We start from the raw sequence: 12,306 nt of genomic DNA on the forward strand, positions 1-12,306 counted from the left end.
AATACTTATGTACTTATGTAAGTAGTAGTTTTTTCTTGAGGATAGCTTGTTTCTGTTATATTCAGGCCTCAAGCTGCAGAATCCATTGTAAATCAGAAAAAGATGTTTCAGGTCTAACCAGCAAAGGTGAGACAGCAGGAAAAGACCCCTATAAATCCCATTTGTTCCATTTTTTTGCTGAGTGGAGCCATCATGATATTGAATAATATAGGTGGTAGTGGGGAACCTTGTGGTACTGCTCATTCAGGGATCCAAGAAGCGGAAAACTGATTAGACATCTTTACAATACAGGATCTAGTCCTTAAAAATACACTAAACCATGTTGCCACTGCATCACTAATTCCCATGTTGCTAAATGGGGTCATTAGTGTTGTGCGATCTACTAGATCGAAAGCACTTGACATATCAAATTGTAGTAGAAAGATTTTCTGACCTTGTCTTATTAATCTTCTGAATTTTGTTATCAGGGTAGTTATGACTGTCTCATTGCTGTATAGTGGTCTGAACCCTGATTGAGAGCTATGAAGGATTGAGGAATGTGTCAGATATTTCATTAATTGTTGTGCTACTTGACCCTCCATCGTTTTGGTCAATAATGGTATTGAAGCCACTGGTCTGTAGTTTGTGAGCTCATTGATTTAGAGTGAGTATAATATTGCCCCTATCAGAGGAAAATGAGCATTCGAAAACATGTATTCTATGGATTCAGTAAAGCATTCAACAAATCAATCTAGTGACTCTTTTATCATATAGTTAGGGCAGCTGTCTAACAGACAATTTGCATGTGTATATTTTGTCAGTAATGCTTTGACTGAGCTGGTTGTAGATATTTTAAAGAGGACCAGATTCTGTGTGCCTTGATGTGATCATTATTGTTTCACATTTCCTGTAAGAAATCTGTGAGGGATATTTGTGTTGCAGCAAGATTTGATCTTATACTTTCTCCTCAAAGTGTTGTGCGAGCTTGTCTGCTATTGGTGAAGTTTCATTTGATTCTAGTAAAGCTTGGGTGTTTAATAAGCTATTCAGGAGTTTGTATACTTTTTTCCGTATTAATCTATTCTGGGCCCACATATGTCCTGTAGTATTTTCTTTAGCTCTCTTTATATTGTGTTTATATGCTCTTAAAGCTTTGCTCCATATGATTTTGTTTGTGTCTGATTTTTTTTTTTTTTTTGGACCATTTTCTTTCCAGTTTCCTACAAAGTTTTTTCATCTTTAGTAGCTCATTATTAAACCATGGACGTGGTTTTTTACTTCTTGTTTTCATTTTAAGTGGTGTTATTTTGTTCTGAGCGTTTTCACCTAATTCATCCCATTTTCTCATGAAATGTGTGTGTTGTTTGTTCATTCAGCGCAATTTTCCAGAAGCTGTGATTATCCACCTTTCCGCTAGTCATAAAAGTGTGAGATGCTCTTGGTTCCCTAGTCTTACCATTGTGTGAATGTGAGTTTGCTGTGATCTGACCATAACACCTCTTCCCAGTTATGATTTTGTAGTATTTGGTTATTTTTGGTTGAGAACATGTAAGCTAGTATGTCTAATTGATGGCCATTTGCATGCGATGAAGTAGCTTGTGCTGTTTTGAGGTTCCATTGTATCAGGAAGTTTTCTAAGATTTCTAGTGCTGGTGATGTGATTTTTTTCTGGGTGTAGATTTATATCTTCTAGTAGAAGGACATCAGAGAAGTTAGTGCAGATATTTGATACAAAATTTATGAAGTCATCTTGAGTGTTAGACCATCTTCCTGGGGGACAGTAGAAAACTAGGCAGCATAAAATTGACCTGTTAATGTTGTGTCATTGATTTTGCATGCCAGAATTTCGTTTGTAGAGGATATGTGTTCAGCAACATGCTCTACTGTAAAGAAGGATTTATATATTTAGGCAACCCCACCTGCTTTCTTGTTGGTTCTGTTGATGTGTATTATTTTGTATCCCAGTGGGCATAAGTCAAGCAGTACTGGGTCATCTTTAAGGTGCAGCCATGTTTCTGTTATAAACAGTATACCTAGTTGTTCAATTTCAATCCAGTCTGTAATTATAGCTGACTTATTTACTTCTGAAATTCAATTTATATAGCCAATAGGAATAGGTACATATGTATCATGTTTAATGGTGATGTACTTGACAATTTGTAATTGTCTATTCATTCTATCTTTTTTTAAATTGTGGTGGTTTTGATTTTTATCCAAACTTATCTTTTTGCTATTTATCATCATCTTGGTCTCTGGTTTGTTTTGGTCTCTGGTTTGTTGTGAGGATTGTGATTTGGCCCTTCCAGTTGATGGTGGAGCATCATCTAGCAGAGATGAGTACAATGATTTTGTTCCATTCATTAAGTGAGGCAGTTTGCAACCCAGTTATCCATAGTATTTTCATATAGTAGAGAAACTATATCCTTATATTAGCCATTTTTGAAGTATATTAAGACACAGGTAGTTACTCAATCAAATAGTTAATCCCAAGACATGAAATCAACTATCAAGTTATTATTTCTGCATATCCTGATATGTATTTGTTATTAAACTTGCCCCAGAGAGATGTGTCTGCTTTGTGTGGCTGGGGCCATAATAGGTCCTCGCATCATAGCCACGCTCAGTGCACCCAGAGCACGGGATCGGGAGCACTGGTGTTATCCCTGTAGCCAGGTACCTTGCCAGCTTGATTAAAAGTTCTAAAGATTGAGGTGGACAGTTTTCTTCTGTAGCTTTTTTTTTTTTTTTTTTAGCAAGGTGACTGGGTTTTGGGTCTCTTGCCTCAAGTGTCTGAAAGAGTAGTAGAGGTTTCTAGTGTGGCTTTAGTGCCCCTTGGTCTATTAAGATAAACAGTTCAGAAGGTTCTGGTTTCTTTTAATTCCCTTGGGGTCTTAGTTACCTGATTTCTTAGGGTTTTTTTTCTTTTTTTTGTATGAATTTTCTGGAATCCGTGCCATCGTCCTTGTTAAGGTGATGGGTCTTTGCTGCTTCGCAGTGTGCTCGAAAGGGTTAGAAGGCAGGAGTTCACTTTCTCAGCTGTCTGTGTGTGAGCTCCTCTTGAATCTGGGTTCCCGGTTCTTTTTGGTTTCCATCATAGGTGGCTCAATGCCTCTTGCAGAGCCAAGTGTTTGACTGCTGTCTTCCCGGCCGTGTTCCGCCATGTGGTTCCTTGGATGTGTGCGCTGTGGTAGAGGCTGGGGTGTTGCTGTTAGCGTTCCTGGAAGATCCGTGCTGACTCCTCCAATCTTTCTTCTGTAGGCTGACCCGGGACAGGGGGGGAGCACTGCGTCTGCTCTCCCACGGCCATCGGGCCAAATCTCCTGCAATGTGCTTCCTGCGGGCTACGTTTGAGTGTTTCTGGCATTCTGTTCCGCTGCGGCATGTGAGTCAGGTTCTTGAGGCTCTTGTACCTCCCTGTGCATTCCAGCTCAGGTCAGGGGACGCCGTCTGCTGAAGCGTTGGGCAAAGCTCCTTGGTCGGACTGCTGTTCTGCCATGCCTCTATTGCTGTGGTGCGTTGGTAATGGCCCACGTGGCTTCAACAGCTCCCTGAGTATTCCTACTCAGGATCAAAGACGTCATCTTCTGGTGCATTGGACCTCCAAGACACTTTTCCTCAGGACCCTCTTGGCAGGGCACTGTGAAGAGGTCCCAGGGTTGTTGGCTCACTGGGGCATTGATCAAGGAGGAGGCAGAGGCTGGAGATTGCAGAGCTCTGGAGTGGCGCGGCTTGCTACAGCATGGTCATCTTGGTTTTATATCAGTACATAACACTGCAGCCTTATTTATGGTCTTACTAATCAGTAGAACGTGAGGTGGAATTTGTGAAATTTTGTGCCACAGGAGAAATAAGCAAGGGGAATTTTTCTTCTGCCTCAAAGAATTAAAAATCAATAGTTAAAAATTTAAAAAAATATATATTTCAGATATATTAATCATATTGTTATGAGACATTACTTGTGTATTTTGATAAAACACCCATTTTATTGTAAAATCTCAGTAATTTGTGTTAGGGGAATATATAACCAAAGTTATGTATTTCTGGTTTTGCATTTTTTAAGGTGTATTGCTGTATGCTGTCTTGGAATATGGATATGTGAAGAATTGGTGCAGTGTACAAACCATCTTCAAGTGAAGGATGCAATAAATGTTATTGGGGTGACACTTAAGGTACTGTTTATATCAAATAATACTGCACTTTTCAAACTGGTTAAGGATTTCTTAAATGTGTGCTATATTTGAATTGAACTCTATTAAAAACTATGGTCACTGCAAACATACATTTAATAAGACTATGATGTTAAAGGCTGTAGTTCAGCCTAAATAATTTTAGCAGAATTTTAGGTTCTCTTGTCATTAGCTATAGCCACGAATCTTAATTTCTAAAATACTTTTACTATATTTACTATATAGGAGACAACATTTGATAAATTAGTTCTTTAATGTGTCAAAAATTCAACCATATTAATCCCAACATGTTTATTGCCTTCACAGTCTACCAAGCATGAGGTTCTTAAAGCAACTAAGTGCTTATTCTAGAAAAGTCATTGTTACAGGTCAATGAAAATTGCACATTTACTTTATTAAAGTACAGCCATTAAGACTTGTATACTAGATAGCTAAGATATCTTATTTTTGGGCATATATGGATGAGAGCTGCAGAAGACAACCTGTTTTACCCTTCCTAGACCAGTCCAGATGTGTGGTCTTAATGTGCCTATTAAGAAACATCTGCAAACCTGTGGCACATTCTAGCTTCTGATGTCATCAGTGCAGAAGCTTCACCAAGCCCCAGACACAGGCTACCTTGTGCACTGTCTGTGAAGAAGCAGATTGTTTACCAATGCTGTGCTGACAATGGTTCCAGCAAGTACAGCACAGTGGACTCTTCTGCACAATGCAGGGTTCTAGACTGTCGTTCCCTTTACCACAACAATATTCTTTTGTACTGTCAACCAGCACTAATGTGATGTCACAACCCTGCAAATAATCTCTTTTCTCTCTTTTTTTTCTTTACGCTCTTCCTTTTCTATAAATATTTTAGTTCCTTTCTACCCGTTAATAGTAGCATTTACTTGATATATTGTAAACCACTTAGATAGGGTCCAAGAAAGCACAAAGGCAGACGGTCTGCAAGCTCCAAGATGGAAAATGCACAAAGCAGATCGTTAAGAACGTAATTTATTAACACAATTCAAATAAAAATATAAACACATAAACATATATATAAAAAAATAATCTGACACAGGCCGTGTTTCGTCCAGCAGGGGCTGCTTCAGGGGCTACAAGAAATAATAACACAGATATAGTTATACAGTTGCTCTTCTAAAATCATATTAAAATAACGTGTATACACAGTTAAAAAGAAACTTACTAACCACTCATAAAGTAAAATGCATGCAAAAAATTGCGAGAAAAAAAAAAAAAATATATATATATATATATATACACACATATATATATATATAGCACCAATATCCCACATAGAAAAGGACATGTATATAAATATATATGTATACAGTCACACGGATAAACTTTAAAAAAACATATTAAAATATAATAAAATATATTTCAGAAAATGCATGTATATATTTAAATAAATAAACATTCGATAACCCGAAATAGTTCACCAATACATAAATATCATATTTAAAACTTATATATGTATATATTTAAATCAATCCATAAAAAATCAGAATAATAATAAAAAGAACAATAAAATAATAGCACAGATATCGACAGGTACACAAAGGAAACTTTTGAAATTTTTAGATTTTAAAAACACCCACCTACACAAAAATCCTCTATAATTCAAATTGGAAAAATTGTATTGGATAATTCCAGAAATATACTGTAGGGAAAAGAACAGGACAACATGAGAAACAACAAAGAATCAATCAGAAATCAAAAAATCAAAACTAAAATGAATAAGAGCACATCCTAAACAGGGACTCACATGTGCAAGTGATCTCAGTTTGAAAAAACAGCTCTCCGAGAGGGGCCAAAAAGACATAACCTAAATATAATTGTATAAATAATTATAATTGCTCCTACCAACAATGTACATACATATATAATGAATTGTATCTGCATAGCGTCTGATATCTTCTTGTGGCCATAATACATAGAATTAGGAGCTATAATTCTATCAACATCCATCATAAAGAGGCTAGATAGCTCAAGCATAGTCTCAGAAGGTGCTCACTGCCACACGACTTTGAATTACGTGTCTAGTCATAAAGAAAGTGAATTAATCATTAAGCAATGCTAAAAAGACCCGGGCTCACCAAACGTTGTATTATAAAAGTAGTTTTACTGCCAATAGTGTCGCACACCTACTACCGTCGATGAAAATACACCTAATAAGCCATTACTTACATTCCGTCTATCTGGCGTCTCTTGTCTCTGGAAAAAGCTCTTCCTTTTCTATAAATATTTTAGTTCCTTTCTACCCGTTAATAGTAGCATTTACTTGATATATTGTAGACCACTTAGATAGTACATTAATAGTCGGTATATCAAGATATAAATAAACTTGAAACGTTGAGTACTGAAATTGGAGGCTCAAAAACTACAATCATCAATCCTAGTTTTGGCTATGATGGATGAGTTCCTTGCTACCCTTCCTCCCAGTTTGGTTGCCTCTCCTGGAACTACATCATTCGTTTTTGTAGAAGAGTTATTAAAACTGTCAAAAGCTATTACAAAGACCTGCTGGGAATAATGGAGTCAGTGGTTCCGGAACAATGAAGGATATTTATTAAAAGATACAGTAAAATGACAAAGACTCTACGCAGTCTGTATATCGGCACCACAATGCACCTGCATCAGGAATCAAAATAATTTTGATGAATGTTGAGTCCAAAAATGCTGAGCACAATGTCCAGTAAACAAATAAGAAAAGAAAAAAAAAACATCAAAGCAGACACTATAAAATCAAGAGAATCTTTATTCAAACAGTCCCGATGTGGTCACGTTTCACTAATAAGGCTGCATCAGGGGTAAACTGTAAACAACTAACAAAAAAAATACACATATAAAAAAAGCAAATTAGAACATGTAAATAAAGCTATCTGCTTACAGTGTAAGAAACATTTATATCAAAATAAAAGACATCTGTATATAAATCTTTAATAAATGAAGAGAACTTAGTTAAAATCCTCATATACAAGTAAGACACTTAAAAAGATATATAAAACAATCTAACTCATTAAGCATACATAGAAATCAAATTAAAAAAAATTAAAGTGACACACCTAACCAGGGACACACAATACTTAGCCCTGGTGGTAAAACTGAGCATCCAAGATGACCTGAAGGAATAGCATAAGAGAGAAAAATAGCAAAAGAAAGAAAAATTAAAAGCTCCATATCTAGTGCTGAAGTGATAAAGCAAAGCACTAAATGTAACATGGGTTAAAGGCACTATCAGGCTCATTTTCGAAAGAGATGGACGTCCATCTTTTGACATAAATCGGAAACTGGACGTCCAAATCAGTATAATCGAAACCCGATTCCAACTGCAGTCCGTCAGAAGGATGTACCAGATCTCAAGGGGGCGTGCCAGGGGTGTGTTCAAGGTGGGACTCGGGCGTTCCTAAGACACGGATATCTTTCAGCGATAATGGAACAAAACAAAGACGACGACAGACTAAAACTTAGACGTTTTGAGCTAGACCTGTTTTTATGACGAATAACTGCAGTGGGAGTTGAACCCACTTCTCTAGGATCAAAGTCTGCTGCACTAACCACTAGGCTGCTACTCTACTCCACACACGAGGTGCCCCAAATGACCACTGGAGGGACTTGGGGATCACCTCCCCTTACTCCCCCAAATCACAAAACATTTTTCCAAACAGCACTTTCAAAAGGAAAAGCGAGGCTTTTTTTTTTGTAGAAAATGATCTTTCCTGTTCTGATTTTGGACATGGAGAAGCCTAGTGGTTAGTGCAGTGGACTTTGATCCTGGGGAACTGAGTTCGATTCCCACTGCAGCTCCTTGTGACTCTGGGCAAGTCACTTAACCCTCCATTGTCCCTGGTACAAAATAAGTACCTGAATATATGTAAACCGCTTTGAATGTAGTTGCAAAAACCTCAGAAAGGCGGTATATCAAGTCCCATTTCCCTTTCCCTCCCTTACAAAAAAACGTCCAAATTCAGACTTAGATGTCATATCCAAAAATGCCCTTTCTGTATTTGACTTGCCCAAAGTCTCAAGGAGCAGCAGTGGGAATTTAACCCATGTTGCCAGGATCAAAGCCCGCTGCACTAACCATTAAGCCTCTCCTCTGTTTTGGACATCTTGCATTTGGACGTTTTTTTTGTTCAAAAATGGACCAAATCACAGGACGTCCTTGGTATTTTCGAAACAAAAGATGGACGTCCATCTTTATTTGAAAATGACCTTCTCCCCGCCTCCGAATTTGGACGTCTTTGTAAAACATCCACATTCCAACTTAGATGTTTCTTTTGAAAATGCCCCTCTATATTTTAAAGGGGAAGAATGTGAGGAAGGGGTCAAACAACTGTAAAATAGTTCTATAATGATAAAGTTAAAAAAAATCACAAAATAAGCTCTGTGCTCAGTGGTGCTGGAGTGATAAAATAAAGCACTGATGTAACATGGGTTAAAGGCACTATATTTAAAAGCACTATATTAAAAGTGGAGGAGTGTGAGAAAAGTGTTAACTATAAAATAGTGCTATAATGATAAAGTAAAAAAAAACCAGAATAAAAGAGCAGGGATAAACTTACTTCAGCAGTTTCTTGCTTACAGACAGCAGAGCAGCAGCTTCATACTTCCGTGCAGGAGTCCTCCATCTTGAATCCTGCCCTCTATTTATACTGAAAAGTTACTCCTTTCTTAATGTTTAAATGTCCAAAATAAAACAGTCTTCAAAAACAAACCTTTTGAAAACAAAGTGGGGGAGGTTATAGGTTCTTTATTTGTGACTTACAAGAAGACTGGAAACCAAGACTCAAAAACATTTTTAAAAATCGCTGTTTTTGCTAAAATATACATTTTAAAACTAACCACAGAAAGTTAGAGAGTATATATTTTTTTACTAGGTAAAAGTAACCTAAGTGTTAAGTATATGTAAACGTAGTCAACTGCTTTTGCCATGATGGCATCAATGGAACTGCATACTAGTTTCTGTTTGAATGAATGTCATTGAACAGTTAGGGCCGTGCTTACTAAGGTGTTCTAGCGTTTTTAGTGCACTCTAAACGCTAGAGACTCCCCTATATTCCTATGGGTTTCTCTAGCATTTAGTGCACCCTAAAAATGCTAGCGCACCTCTATCACAGTTTACAGGGCCCTAAATATGTAAAGATGGATGGTTGAATTTTACACAACATATATCTGTACTTTAGAAAACAGGTTTTTAGGTGTTTTTAATTTACTTTGGGGATGCTTTAGGAATTATTGATGACCACATTCTCAACGAGCAATCTGAGTTGGTATATTCATGTATGAGCTACTGATGTGTTTATTTACTTTTCCTAAAATTGTGTTACAATAAAATACCCAAGCTTTCATTCCCCACCACAAATAGTGTTGGCATTTCACTAAGAGCCCTGCTTCTTGTGTCCTTTTAGTTCTGTTGACCCCAAACGAATGAATAAAAAGCTTGGGTGTGTCCTATATAAATGTAAATTAAGAAAACAATCATTGTTGGGAAGTAATTTTTCTGCAAAATAAATGATCAATTAAAAGAAGAAAAAGTACATACATTAATAAATGTATGGGAACTGTGTTTTCCCTTAAATTCCCTTGTAAATGGCTGATCACTTATGGGAGCAATAGATATGTTTTCTTTGATCCTTCTCAATCGGAATTATTTCTAGCATATAAACCTGTTGTTCAGGCTGGTAAAATTTAATAATGTTGTTCTTTGGTTGTGTAAATGGTGGCAGTAATTATAAGTTTAACGTTTGTCCATACAGCTTGATATATTTACCTTTCATTTTTTCTTTTTCTTTTTTGGTCTTATTGACTCCCTAGATGTGGACCAAATACTAAGATCTTTTTTCTATTTGGTTTGTTTTTTCTTTCTTTCCTAATGAGTATTCTGATTATTTGCTTGATTTTGTATATTGTATATATACTGCAAATTCATTAAAAAAAAATATGAAGTATTTGTGTTCATTTCTATTAAGAGATATTTTTTTCTTACAGTTTTCAAATAAAGTAGTTGCTTGTGTGGCCTGTGATGTCCTTCATTTGCTGGTTTTCTACTGGAAAGAGCTACAGAACTATGAATCACCATTATCCAGGAAAATTACTGAAGTATGTCTGTCTTGAAATAAATGTAACCATAAAAGTTTTGGGCCATGTTTACTAAGCCTCGCTGTAGGCGTTCTAGCATTTTTGCATGTGCTAAAATTAGCACACGCTAATGCTAGAGCCACCTATCTACTCCTATGAGTGTCTCTAGCGTTAGCGCGCGCTAATTTTTAGTGCATGCTAAAAACGCTAGTGCACCTTAGTAAACAGGGCCCTTTATTTCAATATTAAGCAATTGAACAATCGTAAGTCCCCACTAGGGTTCCCCATAAAAATGTGCACACATTTAAAAAGTTTTTCAAAGTACATGTCCATCAAATCTATGTATAGAATAATATTTCAGTTTTCTTTAATCAAACCTATATGTAGATCAGTTTCCAACTGTTCTTGAATGCACCATACCAAGATGGATGATCTTCATCTTGCAAACCATAGTGAAATAGTTAATCAGAAATGTTCTTGATCCAAGAAAGTCCTAATCAGTAATGTCCAGATACAAATGTAGTAGAGTTAAGTAAATCAATTCGTCTAGCCCGAAACAATACTGTGTTTCATAAGCATGGCGTCCTCAGAAGCTGTATATCCAAACCTTATTAGGGTCAATTATAACAAAGTAATAGTTTAGGGACTACCAAATCCCTTCCAACATATGCTTGTCAGCATGCACAAACACGAACGCATTTTTATGGGGAAACCTAGTGGGGATTTTTGATCAATTGCTTAATATTGTAATAAAATTTATATGGTTTGAGTTTTTAATTGGTTTGTTAGTAATATATATGAGTTCTCTATTTATGTTTGATGTATAGTTTTGAGAGAACTATTAGATTATTGTTCCTAATTTTTGATTTGAAATAAATTTGGCCATAAACCTTTGCATATTGACATTTCTGGTGCAATCTAAGTAGCTTTTGAAGCTATTTGGTAGTTTCATGGATAAATGAGCATTACATAAAAAATTGTGAGAATAATATTCAGCCACTGTGGTTAGCATTTGGTTTAAACATTAGTGGCTGAAGTTAGTTTATATTTGGATATTAGCGTTTATATCCCAGTATACCTTGCTCACTGGCACTTTTCTAGGTACTGGCGATGTACAAACCAGTACCTGGGTAAGTAATCAGATAAAGTTAGGACAGTCTTTTTTTTGTCCTAAATTTATCTGGGCTGTTATCTGATCAGTGGACTGAAAATCATCACCAACTGGGTCAGTGGAAGCTCCGTAAAGGCTCTGCCCCTAGATTGCCTGGGTACTACCTGGATAGTGCCAGTGCAGTTGTCTGAATTTTTGGTAGCATTATCTGGGTAATGCTGGAAATTCAGATATGGACTAGATGAGTGGGACTTATCTAGGTAGGAGTGGTTCCTACATTAATATCAATATCATTCTTATTAACTGCAATTTTCCCATATTGGGTTTAATATGGTGTACAATCTTCCCTCTAGGGGATACAAGGTAGTATAGAAATGGAAAAGTCCTGCTGAATTTCTGATCTCCATATGGCTGTAGAATCCTTCATCAAAAATAATTTATGTACAAGTAAATGTGAGAAAAGAGATAATATATGACAGTGAACCACTCCTTTTTTTATGTGGCGTTTATTTTTCTTAATATAGAGAGCAATACTGAATATCTGGCATGTATCTAATAATTACTTCTTTTAAGCTATTTCATTTGATTTTTGTCTAATTTTACTCAGTATATATAATATTTTGCTTTCTATACAGATCCTGGTGGCCACTATTGCGTTCCTTTTACCTAGTGCTGAATATTCCTCTGTAGAGACTGATAAGAAGGTACTGTGTATAATAATATTTTGTTGCAGCTAAACTGATAGCACAAAACAACAGCCAAAATAGGAGAGTGTGATTATGATATTAAAAGTGAGCCGTACCATTACATAAGCATTGCCACACTGGGACAGACCAAAGGTCCATCAAGCCCAGCATCCTGTTTCCAACAGTGGCCAATCGAGGTCACAAATACCTGGCAAGATTCCCCTGAAAAATACAATACATTTTATGCTGCTTATCCTAG

At 36.4% G+C, this 12,306-nt stretch overlaps 1 protein-coding gene across 1 annotated transcript in view; it reads left to right on the forward strand.

The window, feature by feature from the left end:
- RALGAPA2 (Ral GTPase activating protein catalytic alpha subunit 2) overlaps positions 1–12,306 on the forward strand; it is an 898,249-nt gene that overhangs the window by 415,506 nt on the left and 470,437 nt on the right. Inside the window, 3 exon segments of the mRNA XM_030196220.1 lie at positions 4,040–4,148; positions 10,161–10,271; positions 11,997–12,065. Coding sequence (XP_030052080.1) covers positions 4,040–4,148; positions 10,161–10,271; positions 11,997–12,065 — 289 coding nt within the window.

Source organism: Microcaecilia unicolor, chromosome 3 (genome assembly GCF_901765095.1).
Source record: "Microcaecilia unicolor chromosome 3, aMicUni1.1, whole genome shotgun sequence".
NCBI classification, from domain to species: Eukaryota; Metazoa; Chordata; class Amphibia; order Gymnophiona; family Siphonopidae; genus Microcaecilia; species Microcaecilia unicolor.